Below are 20,473 nucleotides of genomic sequence, written 5' to 3'. Positions count from 1 at the left end.
TATGTATCCCGTACTTGCTTCCTTCCCAATGTAGGGAAGTGCTCGTATATCCAAGCCTGTATCAAATAATATTTCATTTAATCATTGTTATATAAAACTAAAAACAAGTAAAATAAATAATAAAATGTTATATAAATGGGTACCTGCAGAAGAGGTAGATATCCAGCTAATTGCTTTGTATTTGCAAAGCTGGCATCTCCTAGCTGCTAATATAAGTGGACAAGAGCAGCAACTCCCCAACCATATGTACGACATGTGGAGAGATCTCTAAATAGCTCGAGATAATGTGTACGAACATAGGTGGCGCTTTTGTTAGCAAATATTGTGCACCCTACAAAGTGCAAAAGATATGCACGTGCAGCAAACTCCCATAGCTCGTTTTCACAACAGCTGTCATACAACTCTCTCAACCAGCTAAGTCGGACCTGTGCACCCCGACTTTGATTCAGCTCCACACAAGCCATGGCCCGGTCAACACCAAGAAGTGTCGTCAAAATCTCAACAGAATCTTCATATTCTAGATTTTCAGTGGAGCAAAAGTTTCCACTGATGGAAAGATGAAGAAGTGACCATACGTCATCCAAAGTGATGGTCATTTCCCCAATGGGTAGATGAAAAGTATTAGTCTCGGGATGCCATCTCTCCACGAAACCCAATACTAACCCAAGATCAATATATTCATATAAAATGTCGCACAAATGCGATAATCCAGAAGCTAATACAAAAGGTGCAACAGAAGGGTGAGGACGTCCTAATTTCTTCACTTTTTTAATATGGGACACTACTTTCACAACTCGATCCTAACAAAAGAAACAAAAAATAAATAAAAGTACTTAACAAAAGAAACAAAAAATAAATAAAAGTACTTAACAACAACAAAATTAAACATAGATAATAACTTCTTACTCACCTGACCATCCCATATCATGCGTGCAACATGATCCTCGTACCGAGTCAATAAAGATGTATCATATGGACCACCAGGAAATCCTCCACCATCGTTATCAATCCCCTGCTTATCCTCCTGAGGAACGTCGGAGACCTCATTCTCAACAATATCATCCTCAACAACATTAGCCTCATGTTGACCCCTTATACGAGCCGAGGCTGTCGGTCTCTTGCGTGCACCACCTTGTGTGGAACTCTCGGGTACATCATTTGAACCACGTCTAGATAAATTTCCTCGTGTCCTAACCATAGCTATAATAAAATAAAATACAAATTAATAAATAAGAAATAGTCGCCCTCATCTTTCATTTTTTTGTACTCGTAAAATCAATAACAAAACTGTAAGTGCAAGTTGAATTTCACAAATTAAAGACCAATTTAAATAAAAATTAAAGAAGTAAATCAGATGATAAAACGAATTTCACATTTCACTCGAAAACCAAAAAACACAGCGAAAACGGATTCCAGGTTCCGTTTCAGCAGTGTGGGAAACGGCTTCCACAATCCGTTTGACCTAAAAATAAAAAAAGGAAACGGATTCCAAAATCCGTTTCCTAAAAAGAAGAAAACAAAAACAAAACGGATTCCACAATCCGTTTTTGAAAAAAAAAAAAAAGGAAACGGATTACATAATTTGTTTCCAAAAAAAAAACCAAACAGATTTCACAATCTGTTTTTTAAAAAAAAAAGGAAACGGATTACACAATCCGTTTCCAAACAAAAAAACAAAAAAACCAAACGGATTTCACAATCCGTTTTAGAAAAAAAAATAAAAAGGAAATGGATTACACAATCCGTTTCCCAAAAAAAAAAACCCAAACGGATTCCACAATCCGTTTTGTAAAAAAAAAAAAAAAGAGGGGAAACGGATTCCACAATCCGTTTCCTAAAACAAAGAAAAAAAAACTCGAAAACCCTCTCTCAAATACACACTCTCTCAAATACACAGACATCAACACAACACACTTTGCAAACTATTTCCGAAGCAGGTTTAAGACAAAACAACGAAGATGTACACATTCAAACCTACAACTAAAATCAATTAAAATCAAAATACACACGTACCGTGAAAAATGGAGAAGCGGCGGGAAGAGATCAAACGCGGTTGCCGACGCTGGGGAGAAGAATGGTGTATGGAGAAAAGAAAAGGATGGCGTGGGTGCTGTTGTGTGGGAGAAGAGGGAGAACAGGGAGAAGGTGGGTGCTGTTGTGTGGGAGAAGAGGGAGAAGAGGGAGAAAGGGGATAGTGTGTGGAGGATGGAGGCCCTGCACCTTAAAAAAACTAAAAAAACTAAGGTCAAAAAAAATTAGGTCAAAGATTCTCCAAGTGCAGGGGGTGCAGAGCGTGCAGGGAATCTGCTTTTGGGGGTGCAGTGCGGTGAGGCACGAGTATTTGGGGGTGCACTGCGGTAAAAAAATAGTAATTCATTTTTTAACCATGGGCAAAGATGGAATTAAAGTAAGTTTTGGGGGTACAGGAGAAATCATTGGAGGTGCAGGGAGAAGCCCCAAACATAAACCTTTTTCTGAACCATACGTGTCCTTATATTTAATATGGAGAATTCCAATGTTTTAATATGGAATGGTGTGTTTGATCTTTTTATCATGATTCAAAAACCACATATGAAATATAGTTTATTTATGCATTTCTTTCTGTTATTATTATCACACTGTGTCGTTATTTTAATTATGATTTTAATTATTTAATTGTCACTTATATGATAATAAATATCATATTTATCTTAAATTTAAAATGCTTAATTATCAACATAATACTAAAATATTTAATAACTAAATGTTAAAGTATAAGTTATTAATAAAACTGATTTCAAAACTAAGTTTCTAAAATAAATTATGTTTTACGTTAAAAAAATGTTTAAACATCAAATTATATACGCAAACAAATCTAAAATAAAATATATTAAATTTTGTTAATGTTCTTGTAACATTCCATTTTAAATAGAATAATTCTACTGAATAAAAACGTCACATAGTTATAGAAATAAACAGAGCAACCAGAATAAAACATACTTAAGGAACTCACTGTTACAGTCATCCATAAACATGCAAAAAGTCTTAGGCAGAACCGCAATGCCTTAAACCAAACATAAAACCGAAGGAATTTGACAGTTTTTCAAAAGAGACTGCTCCTAGAACAAGAAAGTTTCATAATGGCTCTAGGGCCAAGATATCACTCCTAAGAGCCACGAGAAACGGGTCCAGCTAAACAGCACTGCTGCCCCCATCGGATCTACCACCAGAATTTGCCCTATCTGCTCCCACCAAGAGGTGATCATCGCAAAAGAGATAGCAAAACAAGAACACAGAGAACGAAAGGGTAAGCTAGTGAAAATATCTTTAACATATTATGAAACATGTACTAGGCAAGGCAGGTTATTAACAATTAACTCATAAACATTCCAATCATGTGAGAGCAGACAAATGCAAGTTACTACGACTCGATATTCGGATCATACTCTTGATATAGAATTCTAAAGGAAGTATGCACCGATATCAAAATCATAGATCATACAAAATAACACTTTCATTTTCGTCCCATTCAAGTACACATACCAAGCATAGTCACATACTATGAGCAAAGAAATTAATTAACACAAGCATGGAGTAGCATCAGCCAACACAGCAGCCCCTATTGAGGATTCTCGCCCAAACTAAAGGTTCTCGCTCAAGTGAAAGGGTTCCTTTCGCTCAAGCGACCCCCTTCTCGCCTAGGCGAGAGCCTAACAGTGGCCACTACAGGTTTTCATAGTTCTCGCTCAGGCGACAACGTCTCGCTCAAAATTAACACAGGTCGCCTAGGCGACAACTCGAGATGAAATCCAGGGCGAGACCCTGCTACTCTCGCTTAGGCGAGGGTCACTCGCTTGGGCGAGATTAGCAGGTTTCTCACTTGTTGGCACATGCATAACTTGCTCAACCAAGCATAAACACCCACAAATCATTTCCATACACCCAACAGCAACATTCAAGCCTTACCGGCACAATACAGTCCAAAAATAAGCATAAATACTAAAAAGAAACGAAAACCTTAGCTCCCCTTACCTTAAGTAGAGTTGAGCTTAGGGGAAAGAACACGTAGGAGGGGAAACTTCAAACCAGGACAGTTTTTTAAGAAGTTGGGAAATATTTCAGACAAGGATGGAGGACGAGGTTAGGAACGGAACCCACACAAGACCACTTAAGAAAAGAAAAGGAATCAATAAGAGCTCAAGTTTACGATTCTAAGTTACAGGAAGTGAGTTTGATTCTCTCCGAGGGAAACCAGTTGTGCCCTAACAGAGCTCCTGCTTCAGCACCAGAGAGAGGGAAGAGAGGAACTATTTTTTTTCTGAAAAGATGACAACGGAGAATGTGAGTGGCTGAGCAGAGTATTGGGGTTCCTTGGTGGGCTGGCCTTGGGCCTATGAAAAGGCCAGGCCCACACACTTAAGAGCTGAAAAACAAAGGCTTACAGTTCTCACATCCAAATCAAAATCAGATTTTTATTAATCAATGTCACCTAAGTTACAAATCAAAGTTTATAAAAAAGAAATTATAATAAAGGCTATTACTGACAAATGCAATGAGAATATAAAAAATGCAGGACAATTAAATGTTTTCTTTTCAATATCTAATTGTTGTAAATTTATTTTTACAGCTGTAAAAATATTGAACCCGCGAGTCAATCCAACTCACCACGGGTTTGGGTCGGATTGGGTTAAAATTTTTTTACAAATTGCAATACAGATTGATTTTTGACCCGGCTCATCAGGTTGAATCCGTGGTGGGCAGGTTTGGTTCACCAACCCGTAAATAACAGGTTACACAAGTATTTTTATTTAACTTGGGTTTTGTATTTGAGTCATGTTAGGTTGTTTCTTTTAGCCAACATATAGATAATTTGTATTTTTGTGATTTTTGTTTGTATTTAGATTGCATTAAAGTTTATTTAGATTTTAATTAGAATTATAATATAGTTTTGACTCAAAAAAATAAAAAATTGTATACTTTTTAATTAAGTGAGCCCGTGAGCCAACCCGTTTAACCCACCAACCCGCGATGGGCCGGGTCAGGTTGGAAATTTTTTGGCTCGTTAATTAGTGAACTGGGTTAGGTTGGCTCACTAAGTGATCAACCCGTGGTGAGTCAAGTCGGGTCAGGCCGGATTATCCGTTTTGACAACTCTAATCTTAGTAGATGATGTTCACCTTTATACTTTTTATATTACACAATTTTTTTCATGGTTTCATTGTATCTCCATAGTTCAATATTGACACAACTATAAATTCATAGGAAAAAAAAAGTTAATTAACATTATATTTGAAAATATGTATAAAGTAACATGTTCGTTAAATTAGTATTTTTAATTATATATGGTTAAATTTTGTTAACTTTTCATTATAAATTTAAATTGACAAGATGTCAAATAACTAAAATTATATGAATTTATAAATCTCATCAATGTTTACAAATATGGAAGAGGGCACTTGATATATTTCAACAACTAATAAAATTGTGAAAAAAAAGGTTAAATATGTTTTTGATCCCTTAATTTTTGGAAAAAATTGGATTTAGTCTCTCTTTAAAACTTTGACAAAATTTAGTCCCTTAATTTTGGAAATGCATGGATTTAGTTCTTTTAACCAAATTTTGATAAGTTTATTTGGCATTCCAAACATGTTTCTCAACTAAAATTGAAGCAGAAACGTGTCAAACGATGTAAAGAATATAAATACTATCATGAAACACATTTGAAACTTCAAATAAACTTAACAAAATTTGGTTCAAAGGACTAAATCCATGTATTTCTAAAGTTGGAGGACAAAATTAGACCAAAGTTTTGAAGAAAGACTAATTCTAATTTTCACTAAAAGTTAAGGGACCAAAAACATATTTAACCAAAAAAAAATATGTATCACTATTAGTTATATTGCTCTCATAGTTTCATATATAATTTGGACACTACAGCAAAATCCACTATTATCGACAGTTATAATCCATCGGTAAGTCTTGTTTTTTGACAGACTACCGAAGATATAATATTTGTCAGTAATTTTGTCATCTTTAAAATTTATTTATGGATTTATGTAAAATTTACTTATGGATTTATGAAATCCTTTGGTAGTTATTGAGCATATGCTCCATTGTTAAGTTTATATTACCAACGACTATTTGGTTGTCGGTATAATGGCTTTCGGTAATGACCGAATTATTGACAGATTTCTTTTTTGGTAATTGTATTATATATAGCTAGCGCATATATTTTATTCTTTGCACCCAAACAAAATCTATCAATAGTTCATACTTGAATATGTCCAATTCTTTCATTGTTAGGAGTTTTCATTGTTAAGATGCAATTGATTTTTTTGTTTTAAACACACAAGAATGGAAATTGATAGACGTCACACTTCCAATGATGGAAGATAAGCCTAAGAGTTTAAATACACAAAGGGATGAAGGACATTTGATAAAAATCAGGAGGTTATTGAATTACTCAAGAACTTAGAAGAATCACTCTTACTAAGATAAAAGAGATAAAGTCTAATATTTCTAAATAAAATTCCACTTATTTTCATTGATAAAAAATGGTTCAGCTTATAGAAGCTTTAGCCATTGAAATTACAAAGGATTCATTAATTGCAATTACATACCACTTAAGCCAATAATAATTTCACTACTTAATGGCTGATTGTAACTAAATTTTTGTGGCAACCAAAAGTCACCCAAAAGCAATAATACTCAGTCCACAACTTACAAAACTACTCGTCCACATTCTTGGTACTATAACATATCATTCATGCAATTATTTACAACAAAATAAAAATAAAATAAAATTACTGTAGCCAAAAACATGTTTGTTGGTCGCTCTAAATCAGCAAGTGTTATTCCTTTTCTTGAGTTGAAATTATGACAATTGGGCTTCAATAAAAATCATGTCACCTCCTTTTTCTTCTACCTGATTGGATTCATATCATATCCTCCTTCTTCGAAAATATTCATCCCAAATCTTAAAGTTTTATTTTCTTACTAGTTTTAATAAAATTTTCTTATGTCCATGTAAAAGACTTTATTTTTCCAAAATTGAAAACTAATTCTCGTCCTCCAAGATCAAATACAACTTGAATATATTTAGGTTTATTCCTTTCCAATGGTTGAAATTCATGGAGCACCTCTCTTGCCAACCCTCCCACTCCTTCATATGTAACAACAAATAACTTCATCCTTTGTGTTTCATTATCCTCAAGACTTTTGTTTTTCATCGGTAAATTGGATGCATAATAAAGCAATAGGAACAAGCTTCCTTTTCAAACATGGGAGTTGGTGTATTTCATTTACATGCCCATCCTTTTGTTCCTGTAAAATAACATCACAAATAGTAGAAGAAAAATCATTGACAAATAAATTTTTTGTGCTCTTTTTCTCTAGTTATTTTTCTTTTTCTTCATTTTCTATTCTTTCTTTTTCTCCCATTCTTTTCTAACTCTCTATTTCTAATTTTTCTAATTTTTCTTTTTCTAATTTCTCCTTCTACCTATGTTGATCCTTATTGACTTGTCTTGCTGTCATACATTTCAACTTAATTTATGTTCCTCATGACTCAAATAAAGTGATTGTTCATCAAGATTGAGTATTTTAAAACGAATCCATGACCATCCTAAAAAAAGATGACAAGAATTCATGGGAGCGACATCACATGATACTTCTTTCACACAATGCCCCGTAGTGAATCAGATCCACGCTTGATTCAGATGAGAGCTTGTTGGTATGTGGAGTTTCCCCGCCAATCTTTGGCTCACAAAATTGTTGTCGCTTCCATAATCATATGAAACTAAACATGGGTGGCCTTCGACTAAACATCTTGTATATTAAATTTTCATCGCTATTCCAAACCCAAGGCCAAAGCTCTGATACCAAATGGTGTGAATCTAGAAGAGTGAATTCGTTTTACAAATCTATCTAGGTTGGAATGCTAATAAGGAAGAAATTTGGGAATTTGTTTAAAATGAGAAAATGGAAAAAGATAAGAAGATAGAATGGAAATTGATAGACATCACACTTTCAAGGATGGAAGATAAGCCTAAGAATTTAAACACACAAAAGGATGAAGAACCTTTGATAAAACTCAGGGAATTCTTGAATCACTCAAGAACTTAGGAGAATCAATTTGACTAAGATAAATGAGATAAACTCTAATATTTCTAAATAAAACTCCACTTGTTTTCATTGATAAAAATGGTTCAACTTATATAGAAGTTTTATCCATCAAAATTACAAAGGATTCATTAATTGTAATTACATACCACTTAAGTTAATAATGATCACAGTACTTAATGGTTGATTGGAACTGAATTTTTGTGGTAACCAAAAGTCACCAAAAAGCAAGTCGTCCACATTCTTGGTATTGTAACATCTCATTCATGCAATTATTTGCAACAAAATAAATATAAAATAAACTAAAATCAATGTAGCTAAAAACATGCTTGTTGATCTCTCCAAATCAGTAAGTGTTACTCCTTTTCAAAAGTTGAAATTATGACAATTGAGCTTCAATAAAAATCATGTCACCTCCTTTTTCTTCTATCCAATTGGATTCACATCACTTTATCTAGATTCATATCACTTTATCCCTATGATAACACGCTAACAACCAACGAGGGTGTTGAAGCATTATGAAACTAATTTATTGGTCGAGAGCGCCACAAAAAAGCCCCAAACACCCGACCTTGAAATGTCAATGTTGGCACCTTTAATCACTCTTGACAATACGAAACCTCTGATGAAGTTGAGCATTGTAATATGATATGAGGAACAAAGGTGTAGGAAATAGGGACTTTGGGAACAAAGAATTTGAGGTAAATTTTGGAGAAATGGAAGATTTTGGGGAAGACCATGCTTCTCGTAAAATCGAGAATGAGAATGAAGGAAATGTCTCCTCTACATCTTGAAATTTCACTTTAATTCTCCCACTTAAACACCAACAGTTTGCATTCGTTAGTAAACAACTGCAACAACCTTATCGACAGAATTTGCCAAAACAGATAATTGGTCAACAATTATCTAACTCACTTACCGAGATGAAATTTTTTGTCGGTAAATGAAAGATCAAACTTTGTCGATAATTTCCCTCAGCATTTCATATTACTGACATACTTTCATCTTTCGATAAATTACCATTAGTAAATTTAATAGTTTTAACAATGAAACTTTTTCATGAATAGTAAACATTAGGACAATTCATTGCATTGAAAATATAAAAATCATTTAAACTAATAAAGGTTTCGATACATTTCACACACATTAAAATCTTAATTAATGATGTCAATATTTGTTATTTTATGAATTTATTATGCACATTCTTTTATTATTTTACCTTGTTTTCAACAAATTGAGATTTATGTGAGAGATAAATTAAACTTATATAAATACAGAATTTCATGTTCATTAAATTTGAATTAAATAAAATATTTATAACTATATAATATTATAATTTATAATCAATCTTTTTTAAATTATATTAACATTCGAGTCATGAGTAAAAAAAAGTAAATTATTAAGTCATATGTGATTTCTTTAAAGAATTACATTTTTAGCATTGACTGGGTCTATATTTTTATGTAATGAATTACAATTATTTTATTGAATCAGAATACTTTAGTCTTCGTCTCTAGGATGTTTTTACCATTTTGATGTAATTTCATAATGAATTTACAAGAATGGTGCAAGTTTAAAAAATATGAGCTCGGCAAGTCATGCCTACTTGAAAGGACTTCAAAACAAAGAAAATGTGTCATGCTGAATAAATTTTACTATGGATGAACTAAAGTTGTACGAAGTCTGTTAGATTTGATGCACCAATATTTCACAATCAAGAGGGGATGAATTGGTTTTGACAATCTTTACCCAGTTTTAGCAATTTCGAAAATGTTTTGAAAAACTTTGGCTTGTTAAAGCAATTGAAACAATGTGATTGGATACTTAAAGTTTGGATTATTTATGCCATACCAAAAATAAAGAGGAGAAGAGATAAAATACACACAAGAGATTTATACTAGTTTGATTCCTTAGAATTTACATCCAGTTTCCCCTAGCAAACCACAACTAGAGAGTCTCTTTCATTATATCTCAAAGATTTTCAAAGACACTTAGCAAATCTTAACTTTAAGACGAGAAAATCATACAACCAAAGCTATACCACACATTTGCTTCAAACAAAATCAGCAAGGCTATACCACACACTTGCTTCAACCAAAATCAGCAAGGTTATACCACATACTTGCTTCAAACACAATCAGCAATACAGTAAATTTCAAACTATAACAGAATACAAAAATACAGCTTAGAAATCAGATTGAATACACCTTTGTCCAATTTTGATTTTCCTTCATCTTGTCAAGCCAAGATCCATGTAGTAGAGACCAATCTTGATGAATCATGATGAACCTTAAATAGATCTTCAAGAACTGCTCCAAGAAAATATTCAACACTATTTCCTCTTTCTTTTAGATGAAAAAACTGTCTTTTCTAACAGGTGCAGTGATCTGTTTATATGAATCAATTGTTGTCTAGAAGTACCTAGTTGACTAGGTTATTTGGTTAGTTAACTAGATTATGAAAGAATTTAAGTTCATGTTTCAGAACTAATCTAGTTGACTAGATTAGTATTCTAGTCAACTACTGAGACAACAGAACAACACTTTTAACTATCACACACATACCAACTATCACACACATACCAGACATGACCTAATGATCTAAATACTAAGTGTGAGGCACTTAACACATACATCATGTCACACATCATGTTCACACACACATATATGTCTTGTTTGAATTCCAACACTTTTACGCTATCATTTTTCCTATGGACATCATCAAAAACAACATAGATTCACTTTGAAAAATAGGAACAACAAAGTTATGAAGACTTATGTGAAAAAGTTGAAGTAGTGTCATATTGTGAAGATTTCAGTTCTATAATGGACTGAAGTCAGTGCTGGATTTCTTTTGATCAATAGAACAGGAAGAGGAGGAAAAATGTTTATGAAGCGCTATCTTATGGTTGTGTTATATTGTGACGACTTCAGCTTTGTAATGACTTTAGTCTCACCACAACAAACACAACAAAATTGAACCGACTACCACCACATGATTAGGCTTCGGCTTCTTGTAGGCTATCATGGAAATTTACAAACAAACCAAAATGAAGATGAGTTTACAATTTTGGAAGGTATATATTTGAGGATTTAAGTATTTATGGATTCAAAGATTCAAAAATTGGAAGTGAAAGTATAATTTCCTTAGAGATTTAACAAATACTACAATTTTTGGTTTATTTTATCGACAAGATAAGGATGACAAGAGGAAAAGAAGATGAAGATAAATGACAAAAGGGACAATGCATAAGCTTAGAACAAAGTGCATAGACTTCTCAAGCTTTAATTATTCTTATCAACATTACTTACGGAAGGAAGGAGCACACTATTAATGAAATTAATTTCTTACCACCAACATCTATTGGTAAATGTACGTAATAAATTTACTTTTATTAGGTACCAAAATTACCATGAGACCATTCATTCGTTTTTGTGAAGATTGAAATAATAATTGAATTTTCATGTTACCTGCGTATTTGTTGGTGAATAATATTTTTATTAAGCGAACATATCCTTTATCGGCAGATTCATCAATTGATATTTTGAGGTCTTATTACAATTTGTTATCTGTTGGTGATGCATGTTTTCTAACAGATATAGATTATAGATAATATTGCACCGAAAAATTATGATTTTCTTGTAATTAGTATGATTAGGTTCCAGACTACTGAAAAATCAAGTAAATATTAGATGATAGGAGGAACATTTATTTTCTAATGGACAGTGTTCTAAATAAAATTCCTTACAAGTGAAAAAAAAAAATAAAGGGAATAATTAATCTTTTATCTATGTTTTGTTAGGTCCAGATGAATTATTTGGTTTTAAACATGAAACATTGAACACAAGATTTTCCTGATCTAGCATCCTAAGGATACAAACATCTCCCAGTTTCAAGTCACAGTCCCTAACAAAATCAAACCAGCCACTAGAGAATCTAGCAAAGGAATGTTGACCATATAACAAAAACTTTACTTTCCACGATCTCTCCCCAACACGAAAAGTCACACGTCTTCCACTTTCCTCACCATACTTCTTCGCATATTCAAATGGTATAGTCTGCATCACAAAATTTTAATTTACTTCATATTCATCCCATATTTTTTTTTCTCGATACTTATAACCTTTCACTATTGACTATACTTTACAATCTCTAATAAAGGATTATGAGAATCTTTTAGTATAAAAAAAAATTATCAACAAACAAATGTGATTCCTCATAACTAAAAAGATATTATCTTTCTTTATGAGCAAAACAAACATATAAAATCAAATAAGAAAACCTCATCAAGAAATTACACAAACGAAAATAAATAAAAATTCAAAATAAGTGTTCCAAAAAATATTTTTAGATTTGGAAATACTATATAAAACACTCGTTTAAGAATGATTTTTTTTATACTTTTTGAATTGAGTGTTCCAGAATGAATTTCCAAATCCGAAAATACATCTCAAAATATTCAATACAGAAAATATTAAAAAAAGTGTTGAAATTTTTATTATAATTTTAAACAAGGGATAGTTTAAAAATTCTACATGTGAGGGGGTATAAAAAGAAAAAAGTGAAATGCAGGAAGAAATACCTTTTTCTTATATACATATATACATAATAGAAAATCCATATATATATATTTTTATGTTTATTTTCTCTTCTCTCATATATTTCACTTTATTTTTAATAAATATAATTTTATTTTATATAATAACTTAAAAACATTATATTATTATTATCTATTAATATAATATTCTTAAAAAATGGTACACATACACATACTCGACATTATAATAAGATTTTGTTTATACAAATTATTAGTTTGGCATACCGGAAATCCTGACTTGACGCAGATGAAGAGATCATCTTGGGGCTTTGGTGTCCTTGCTTGAGTGGTCACAGGACTTTTACGGGATGAAGAAGGCAAGTGAGAAACTCCTTTTTGGCCTGAATTGTAAATTAAAAATGTTAAAACAAAAAACATGGTAATGTGAAATTCACTATTTTTTTTGTTTATTGAAATGATATAGAATTAGGGTAAGTAATAATGCACATATACCTTTGAATAGGGGTGTGGTTGAGTGGTGTTTTAGAGGATATATAGTAACCTTGAATAAAAATTGTGGACTCTCTAGTAACTCAAAACCACAAACATCACCGACTTTCAATTTATTGTCCAACAAAAACCTCCTCCACCCCCTGAAAAATGTTAATTGTCCATACTTATTAAGCTTTGTCTCAACCTCCCAACTTCTCCCATCTTCAACAAAAAGCGTAGCAACAACTCCTTCTTTATGTAGATTATGTTTCGAAAATTCAGCTGGCATGATCTGATCATTTCATCATTTTTAGGGTTTGCAAAATACTCAATAATAAATACAAAAAACAAAAATATTACCAGAAGATCTCTCTCTATGTATGTTTGTTGGATAATAGATGTGAAGTGAGTATTCTTAGGGTTGAACATCTCCTTCACCTTCTCGTGAAAGACTTTCACTTTCTTCTTCAACTCTCCTTCACTACTTCTACATGCTACAAAACCCAATCTTCTGATTTCAAATTACTTTAAATGATTGTGATTTTATTTTGTAATGATGAAAAAAAGAAAGAAAATATACTTAAATCTTTCAAAGAAAAAATAACACTAACCATTATTCATGTGCTTGGAATAATCAGAACATGCTCTCTTTCTAGAATGTTTGTTGGATTGTTGTTGTTCTTTTTCTTCAACTTCTTCTTTTGGCCTTTTACTTCCCTCTTCACTCAATTTTGCAGAAAATTCACTACCTTCAACAATTTCTTCCACTTCTTCATTAGTAGCATCATTGCTTAAAGGGTATTCTATTTCTAAACCACTTTTTCCAAAAATAATCACGTTAAACAAAGAATTTCCTTCATATCCAAACACTAAAAAATGTGACACATCCAACTTAGAGTATTCAGCAAACTCTTTCCAACCATTGCAAAACCAAACATCACCATCCTTATTCACCCAATAAACTTTGTTCTTCCTGCCATTTGGAAGACTTAAGGTAACAGGATTTGACATTCCTTGCCAATGTCTTCTCACAAAACTGGTTGGTACTTTCTGCCACACATTTGTTATATCACCGACAATCAATATATAAAGACATGTAGAAGAGGAATTTGAAAGGATCAAATGAAATCAAGTTTTATACAAATTAAAAAAAATAAATTCAAGGTAATCACAGAAATCCCCAATAATTAACATTTAAAAATTGAAACTTTTGAAATATTTATATACTCCAAAACAGGTATACCCATTCAATTTCAATTAAATCTAATACCAAAAACAACATGATAATATTACTTAATTCATTCAAACATCTCATATTACATGAAGAAGGCATGCACCAAAATTTTCATAGGTTTTGGAGTACACATTAATAAAATTTTGTTAATGATATTTAAAGAAAAATAAACTGTTACCATTATTCCCCTTCGAAGGGTGCTTTCCACAATGACCTTGAAAAAACGCACTCCTTGACATTGAGAAGACATTGTTCAACTTGTTAAACCTAAGTGAATCTGTGATGCAAAGTAGAGAGAACAAATTAAATACCAAGGGAAAAATAATTAAAATTAAAATAAATTAAAATTTGTTACAAATAAATTGAAACTGAAAATTTTAAATACGGACTAAATTAATAATTAAATATATATATATATATATATATATATATATATGCAATATTCTGATATATCTCCATTAATCATGGAATATTACAAAACTTTTTGGTTGCAAGGCGCTATTTTAATTTAATAATAATACCAATAAATATATTTATGCCAAAAAAATAACTGATTTTTTAAAAATAAATCTTAAATATATGTTTTAACCATTTTTAACTCTTCTTTAACAATTCTTAAATATTTGAATTATTTGATTAAGATTAATATAAAAAGAAATAAAGTTCTTCTTATCCTATGATTATAACATTTGAATGGAATAACTTCTCACAATGACCAAGAAACCTTAATAGGAGTAGGGATGTCAAAAAAATCCGTACCCGCGGGTATCTGCGGATAAAACCCGCAACGGGTAGGAAATGGATATTAAAAAAGGATACCCGCTACCCGTGGGTATGGGTATTTTTGATACCCGCATGTTAACGGGGCGGGTACGGGTATCATAGTATCCGTACCCGTGGATACCCGTACCCGCTAAACTTTACCTTATATATATATATATATATATATATATATATATATATATATATATATATATATATATATATATATATATATATATATATATTAGTAAACAACATTATGAGTCTTCATCCAATAATGGTGGTCAGATTCTTACCCCACAAATGAGTAAATTACTTCCATATACTGTGGAGGTATTGATGTGTCTCTAAGACTGGTTATGGACCAACATGGAAGTTAATGAAATTAACACTTTTACTTAGATATTTTAATTAAGTGATTGTTAGAAATTTTTACTGAACTTCTTATGTTTTAAGGCTTTTCTAGATTAAAATTGGACAACATGAAACTTTATACAATGTTGAAGAGGTGGACATTGATGAAGTTAGTAATTTCTTTAATATTTTATTCAAAAATAAACTACAATATAAATTGGTAGTGATTTTTTATTTGTTTGTTTTTCAAGAATCAATCGGAAAAAGGAGACTTGTTGATCTAAGCACTAATTATGGTTAAATATTTATTTTTTAAAATATTTTTGTAAATACCCGCGGATACCCATGGATACCCGCGGATATGAAAAAAATAGACGGGTACCCGCATAACGGATACCCGACGGATATGGGTACGGGTACGGGGCAAATATTTTTCCAGCGGGTAGGGTACGGGGGAACTACTACCCGTACCCTATCCGCCCCGTTGACATCACTAAATAGGAGCAGATTTTAAATTTGAAGCATCTTTGTCAATTTATAAACATTTTCAACGATTTTCTAATTTGGAAATTTTAAATGCTTTAGTAAGAGAAAGATTTAAATGATTTTATTGATGAAGCGACAAAAGATAAAATACATAATCTGAAAAATATACAGATGCTAACTCCTTCAAATATTTGTATCATGGAAAAGGTCAATAATTGTCCTTAGAATAAAAGTACTAAACATGATTGTATATTAAAACTTGTTTTAGTGATAAATCAAAATTTAATTTGATTCACCGCATTAGAAGATTACATTACATCACTTCTTCCACAGTCAAGTAAGACTCAAACAATCAGGATTCAATTCTTTTTTCACGCCATAAACTCCACACTCACGTCACCATGATTTCATAAACAAAACCAAAGAAAGCAGAAAGAAAGGAAATCGAAACAGGGAGAGAGGAATGGATGGAATGTTGAGAGGGAAATTTTGAGGAATGGAATCGTTTTCTTCTCTTCTTCCCCAGCTCTCCAACCTTTTATGAATGGGAAGAGGCCCTTTTATGAGTGTAGCAAGAAAACACCCAACTTGCAAACCAGAAGACAACCCGTCTTATTTTGCATCAATGAGAACAAAAAATAACTTTTTTTTTTTACTTTAAAAATTTTAACTTTTTTTAAGGGTGTAAATGTAAAGTTTTTAAGAACATTTAAAGCATAAGATAACTTAAAATTCTATTTAGTAACTAAACTTTTTTTAATAAAAATTAAAAAAATCCAAATTACGATATTTTTTTCATCTTTTGCAGGTTGTGGTGAGTGGAATCGTGTTCGTTTTCTTCCTCCCCAGTTCTCCAACCTTTTATGAATTGTGGACTTGAGAGCACAAGACCAGGGGCAAAAAAGTGAAGCAACATGTAACTGCATCTCAGTTCGAACAGTAACTCTTAACCTCTCACTCCTTGTTTTCTAGTTAACATATATTGTTAGTTTGTACTTAGATGTGACTTACGCTTAGCCTTAAAACATTTATGCGTTTGTTTGCAGAGACGGATTTTCGAAGACAAAAAGTCTGCAAAGAAACTTTACTATAAATATTTTTTGTAGTTAGAATACTTTTTTTTTAAGTAAATTTTAATTTTAATTTTAATTTAAACTTTTCAAATACTTTTTTGAATATAATATTCATCAAACAATTTTTTTATTTATTTTAGGTTAAATTACTCTTTTAGTTTGTATTTGTCAAGGAGTGTCAAATTGGTCCTTTGTTTTTTTTGTCTCAATTTGATCTTTGTTTTTTAAAGGCTTAAATACCTTTTTGGTCCTCATTTTCGTAGTGTTTGTTGCGGATGGCCCTCATTTTAACAGAATGTTTAAAATGGTCCTCATTTTTAGCGAATGTATAAAATGGTCCTCATTTTCGCAATTCATGTTTTATTTGATCATTTTCTGTAACGCTGTTTAAATCATTAACGGAGCATTGTACAGGTGGCACGGTTTGTATTAGGGTGTGTTACGTGTACCGTACAAGTGGCTAATTAACGTTAATTTTTCAATTTAGGGAAAATTTTGAAATTTCTTCATCTTCGTCTTTCTTGAGCTCGGATTTGCAGAGGAATCAGCTAATACTTGTCATCTCATCATTGGATTGCAGTTGCGCTCTTCATTTCAATTTTCCAGTTAATCATCATCAACGAGGTAAGTGGGTTTAGGGTTTGTTAGGTTGTGTTTGCTCGTGGGTTAGGGTTTTCATAATTCTATTTGGGGGTTTGTTTGTCTTTCGATTGTTGTGATGTTCTGCATGGTTTCTAAATTACCTGTTGAGACTGCACCAAATGCCCAAACTGCTGAGAATGCACCAACTGCTGAAACTCAAACAACTCAACCACCAAGAAATGGAGTGGATAGTCAAACAGCACCACTACCAACACCAGAAGAATCATCTCAGCAGTTTAGGATGAAATTACAGATTAGGAGGAGGCCATGATAGCAGCTACAAACGTCTTAGTTATTTTTTGGAATTTCTGATGTAGAATTCATTATTGATGTACTGCATTTTGACTTTCCTTAAACTTCGTTCAATTCCACTTTCGCCAAACATTGATGTAGTGCATTTTGATGATGATGAATTAACCTTATGAATGTAACTTCTTCCAGACTTACATCAATTTAATTTTTCCCAAGCTTAAATCAATGTCACTTACTTCAATGCTCATATTAAGATGTCATTTTGAACATGTTGGGACTAATATCATCATAATCAAACTAATTCATTTCTTCATTTAACAATAGTACAAAATAGATTGGACTTTAAAAGATTACATACAATAACAGTACGAATAATACAATAACAACACAAGTTAACCCTATTACTAATTGCAGTCTCTTCTCAGCAACCTTCAATGACTTCTCCAAATCATTAATCTGTCTCATTTGTGTCATGATGATGATATCTTTTTCATCAACACCACCATTTGAAAAAGTTGCAGCCCACATTATTGGAATCACCACTCTGTAAATCAATAAATCAAAAATTAAAACCAATTTATTATTAACACAAAAATAAACTCAGATTGTACCCAAAATTTTCTACCAACATTCTTTGGAGTTCTTGCCATCCTCAAAGTTGCCATCTCTTCGCAGCTACAACTCGGGTTAATCCATTTCTCTTTGAACCACCAACAGTGCACGAAGATTGGGACCGTAACATACCTATATAATGGGATTGCAGGAAGAAGAAGATTGCAGCAAAACCAATTGGGAATGGAGAAATAAGATTGCTAAAATTCACCAACTACCCAAACATTCCTTACCAAAACCCTAGGTCACGTATTTATCCCCAAATATCTAATTACCACACTTGTACAATACACTTAACACACCCTACTACAAACCGTGCCACCTGTACAATACTCCGTTAATGATTTAAACGACGTTACAAAAAAGGACCAAATAAAACACGAATTGCGAAAATGAGGACCATTTTAAACATTCGATAAAAATGAGGACCATTTTAAACATTCTATCAAAATGAGGATCATCCGCAACAAACATTACGAAAATGAGGACCAGAAAGGTATTTAAGCCTTTTTTTAAAAAAATGATTCAATTTAGTCTTTGCTGTCAATTTTGATCGAATAGTGCTGGTCAAATTATGGTTTTTGTGATTTTTTTTAAATTTTTTAAATTTTCTTAAAATTTTGTTTGCACATGTCACTTCGTGTCAAAATGATTCAATTTGGTTCTTATATTTGTTTTTAGTTTCAATTTAGTCTCAATTTTTGTAAATATGAAGCAATATTGTTCCTCCTTAAATTGATATTTAATTTACTTTTTATATAAATCTTGTGATGATATTCTTACTAAAATTAGCATTTTTATTAAATATTTGTAGAAATATTTTTAAACAAACTTTTTGTTTTTAATTTTATTGTTAAATAAAGTTGAACCCCAAACCTAATTTCAATAATTAATCATTTTGTCATCATATATAAAGACATCAAAAGTATTATATTATACAAACTTAGTGAAGATTAAAAATCAAATAACTTGTCACACATAAGGATAGGAACTAAATTTCAAATTCAAAACAAAGATCAAAATTTAAAGTTTCGTACAAAATTTAAGTTAATTTAAAAATACTTCTTAAACTATTTAATAAAAATGTGAATTTTAGTAAGAATATCCCATAAGATTTATACAAAAAATAAATTGAGTCTCAATTTAAGAATGGACAATTGTTCCATTTTTACAAAAATTGAGACTAAATTGAAACTAAAAACAAATATAGTAACCACATTGAATCATTTTTACACATGACACAGCGGTGAGGTGATATGTGTAAAAAAAATTAGAAAAAAAATTAAAAAATCAAAAAAATTACAAATTGATACGTGACATTGACTCTTCCCTCGTTTGGTCAAACTAACGGCAAGGACCAAATTAAGGTATGTGTAGGTGTGCATTTTCACTTTTATATTTCAGAAACTAACTTTTCAATTGTTTTCACATATTTGTTTTCGACCTTCCTGCAAAAGTAATAGATTGGATTTACTTTTTCTTGAAAAAACAGTCATAGTAGTTGTCATACACATGTAAGGAACTATGTGCAAATAAGTGGAAAGTTGTGTTAGAGTTTTTATACAAATTTTGGACAAGTCCGAAATTTAAATGCACCATATTCTATGTACTTAAAATAAACCTTTAAAATAAACCTTTGTATTCACATTCAAGTGATTATGAACAACAAACTAATGGATTTGATTCACTATTTTTTGAAAAACTATCACAATAGTTGTCATACACATGTGAGAAGCCATGTGCAAATAAATGGAGAGTTGGTAGGAGTTTTTGTACAAGTTTAGAAGAAGTTCAAAATGACACACCATTTGAGATTTTTCTACAATTTTTGGACAAGTTCAAAATTAACACACACCATTACCATTCTTTATGTACATCAAATATGGATCATACTAATTACATTTAAGTGATTATGAACAATGAAATAAT

General features: G+C 31.7%; 2 protein-coding genes across 2 annotated transcripts; both read right to left on the bottom strand.

Annotated features, from left to right (window-relative positions):
* Positions 1-206: 206 nt before the first annotated feature.
* On the bottom strand, positions 207-1,198 carry LOC114173593 (protein MAIN-LIKE 1-like). Its single transcript, XM_028058080.1, has 2 exons — positions 911-1,198; positions 207-800 (listed from the first exon to the last, which is right to left on the bottom strand). Exons 1-2 carry the CDS (start codon positions 1,196-1,198, stop codon positions 207-209), a joined length of 882 nt encoding a protein of 293 aa, XP_027913881.1.
* Positions 1,199-11,888: 10,690 nt separating this feature from the next.
* LOC114173592 (B3 domain-containing transcription factor VRN1-like) lies at positions 11,889-14,140 on the bottom strand. Its single transcript, XM_028058079.1, has 3 exons — positions 13,741-14,140; positions 12,923-13,038; positions 11,889-12,158 (listed from the first exon to the last, which is right to left on the bottom strand). Exons 1-3 carry the CDS (start codon positions 14,138-14,140, stop codon positions 11,889-11,891), a joined length of 786 nt encoding a protein of 261 aa, XP_027913880.1.
* Positions 14,141-20,473: the final 6,333 nt, after the last annotated feature.

This window comes from Vigna unguiculata, chromosome 2 (assembly GCF_004118075.2).
Source record: "Vigna unguiculata cultivar IT97K-499-35 chromosome 2, ASM411807v1, whole genome shotgun sequence".
NCBI lineage: Eukaryota > Viridiplantae > Streptophyta > Magnoliopsida > Fabales > Fabaceae > Vigna > Vigna unguiculata.
Note: the sequence above shows the minus strand (reverse complement) of the source record. Positions and strands in the feature narration are given on the sequence as shown.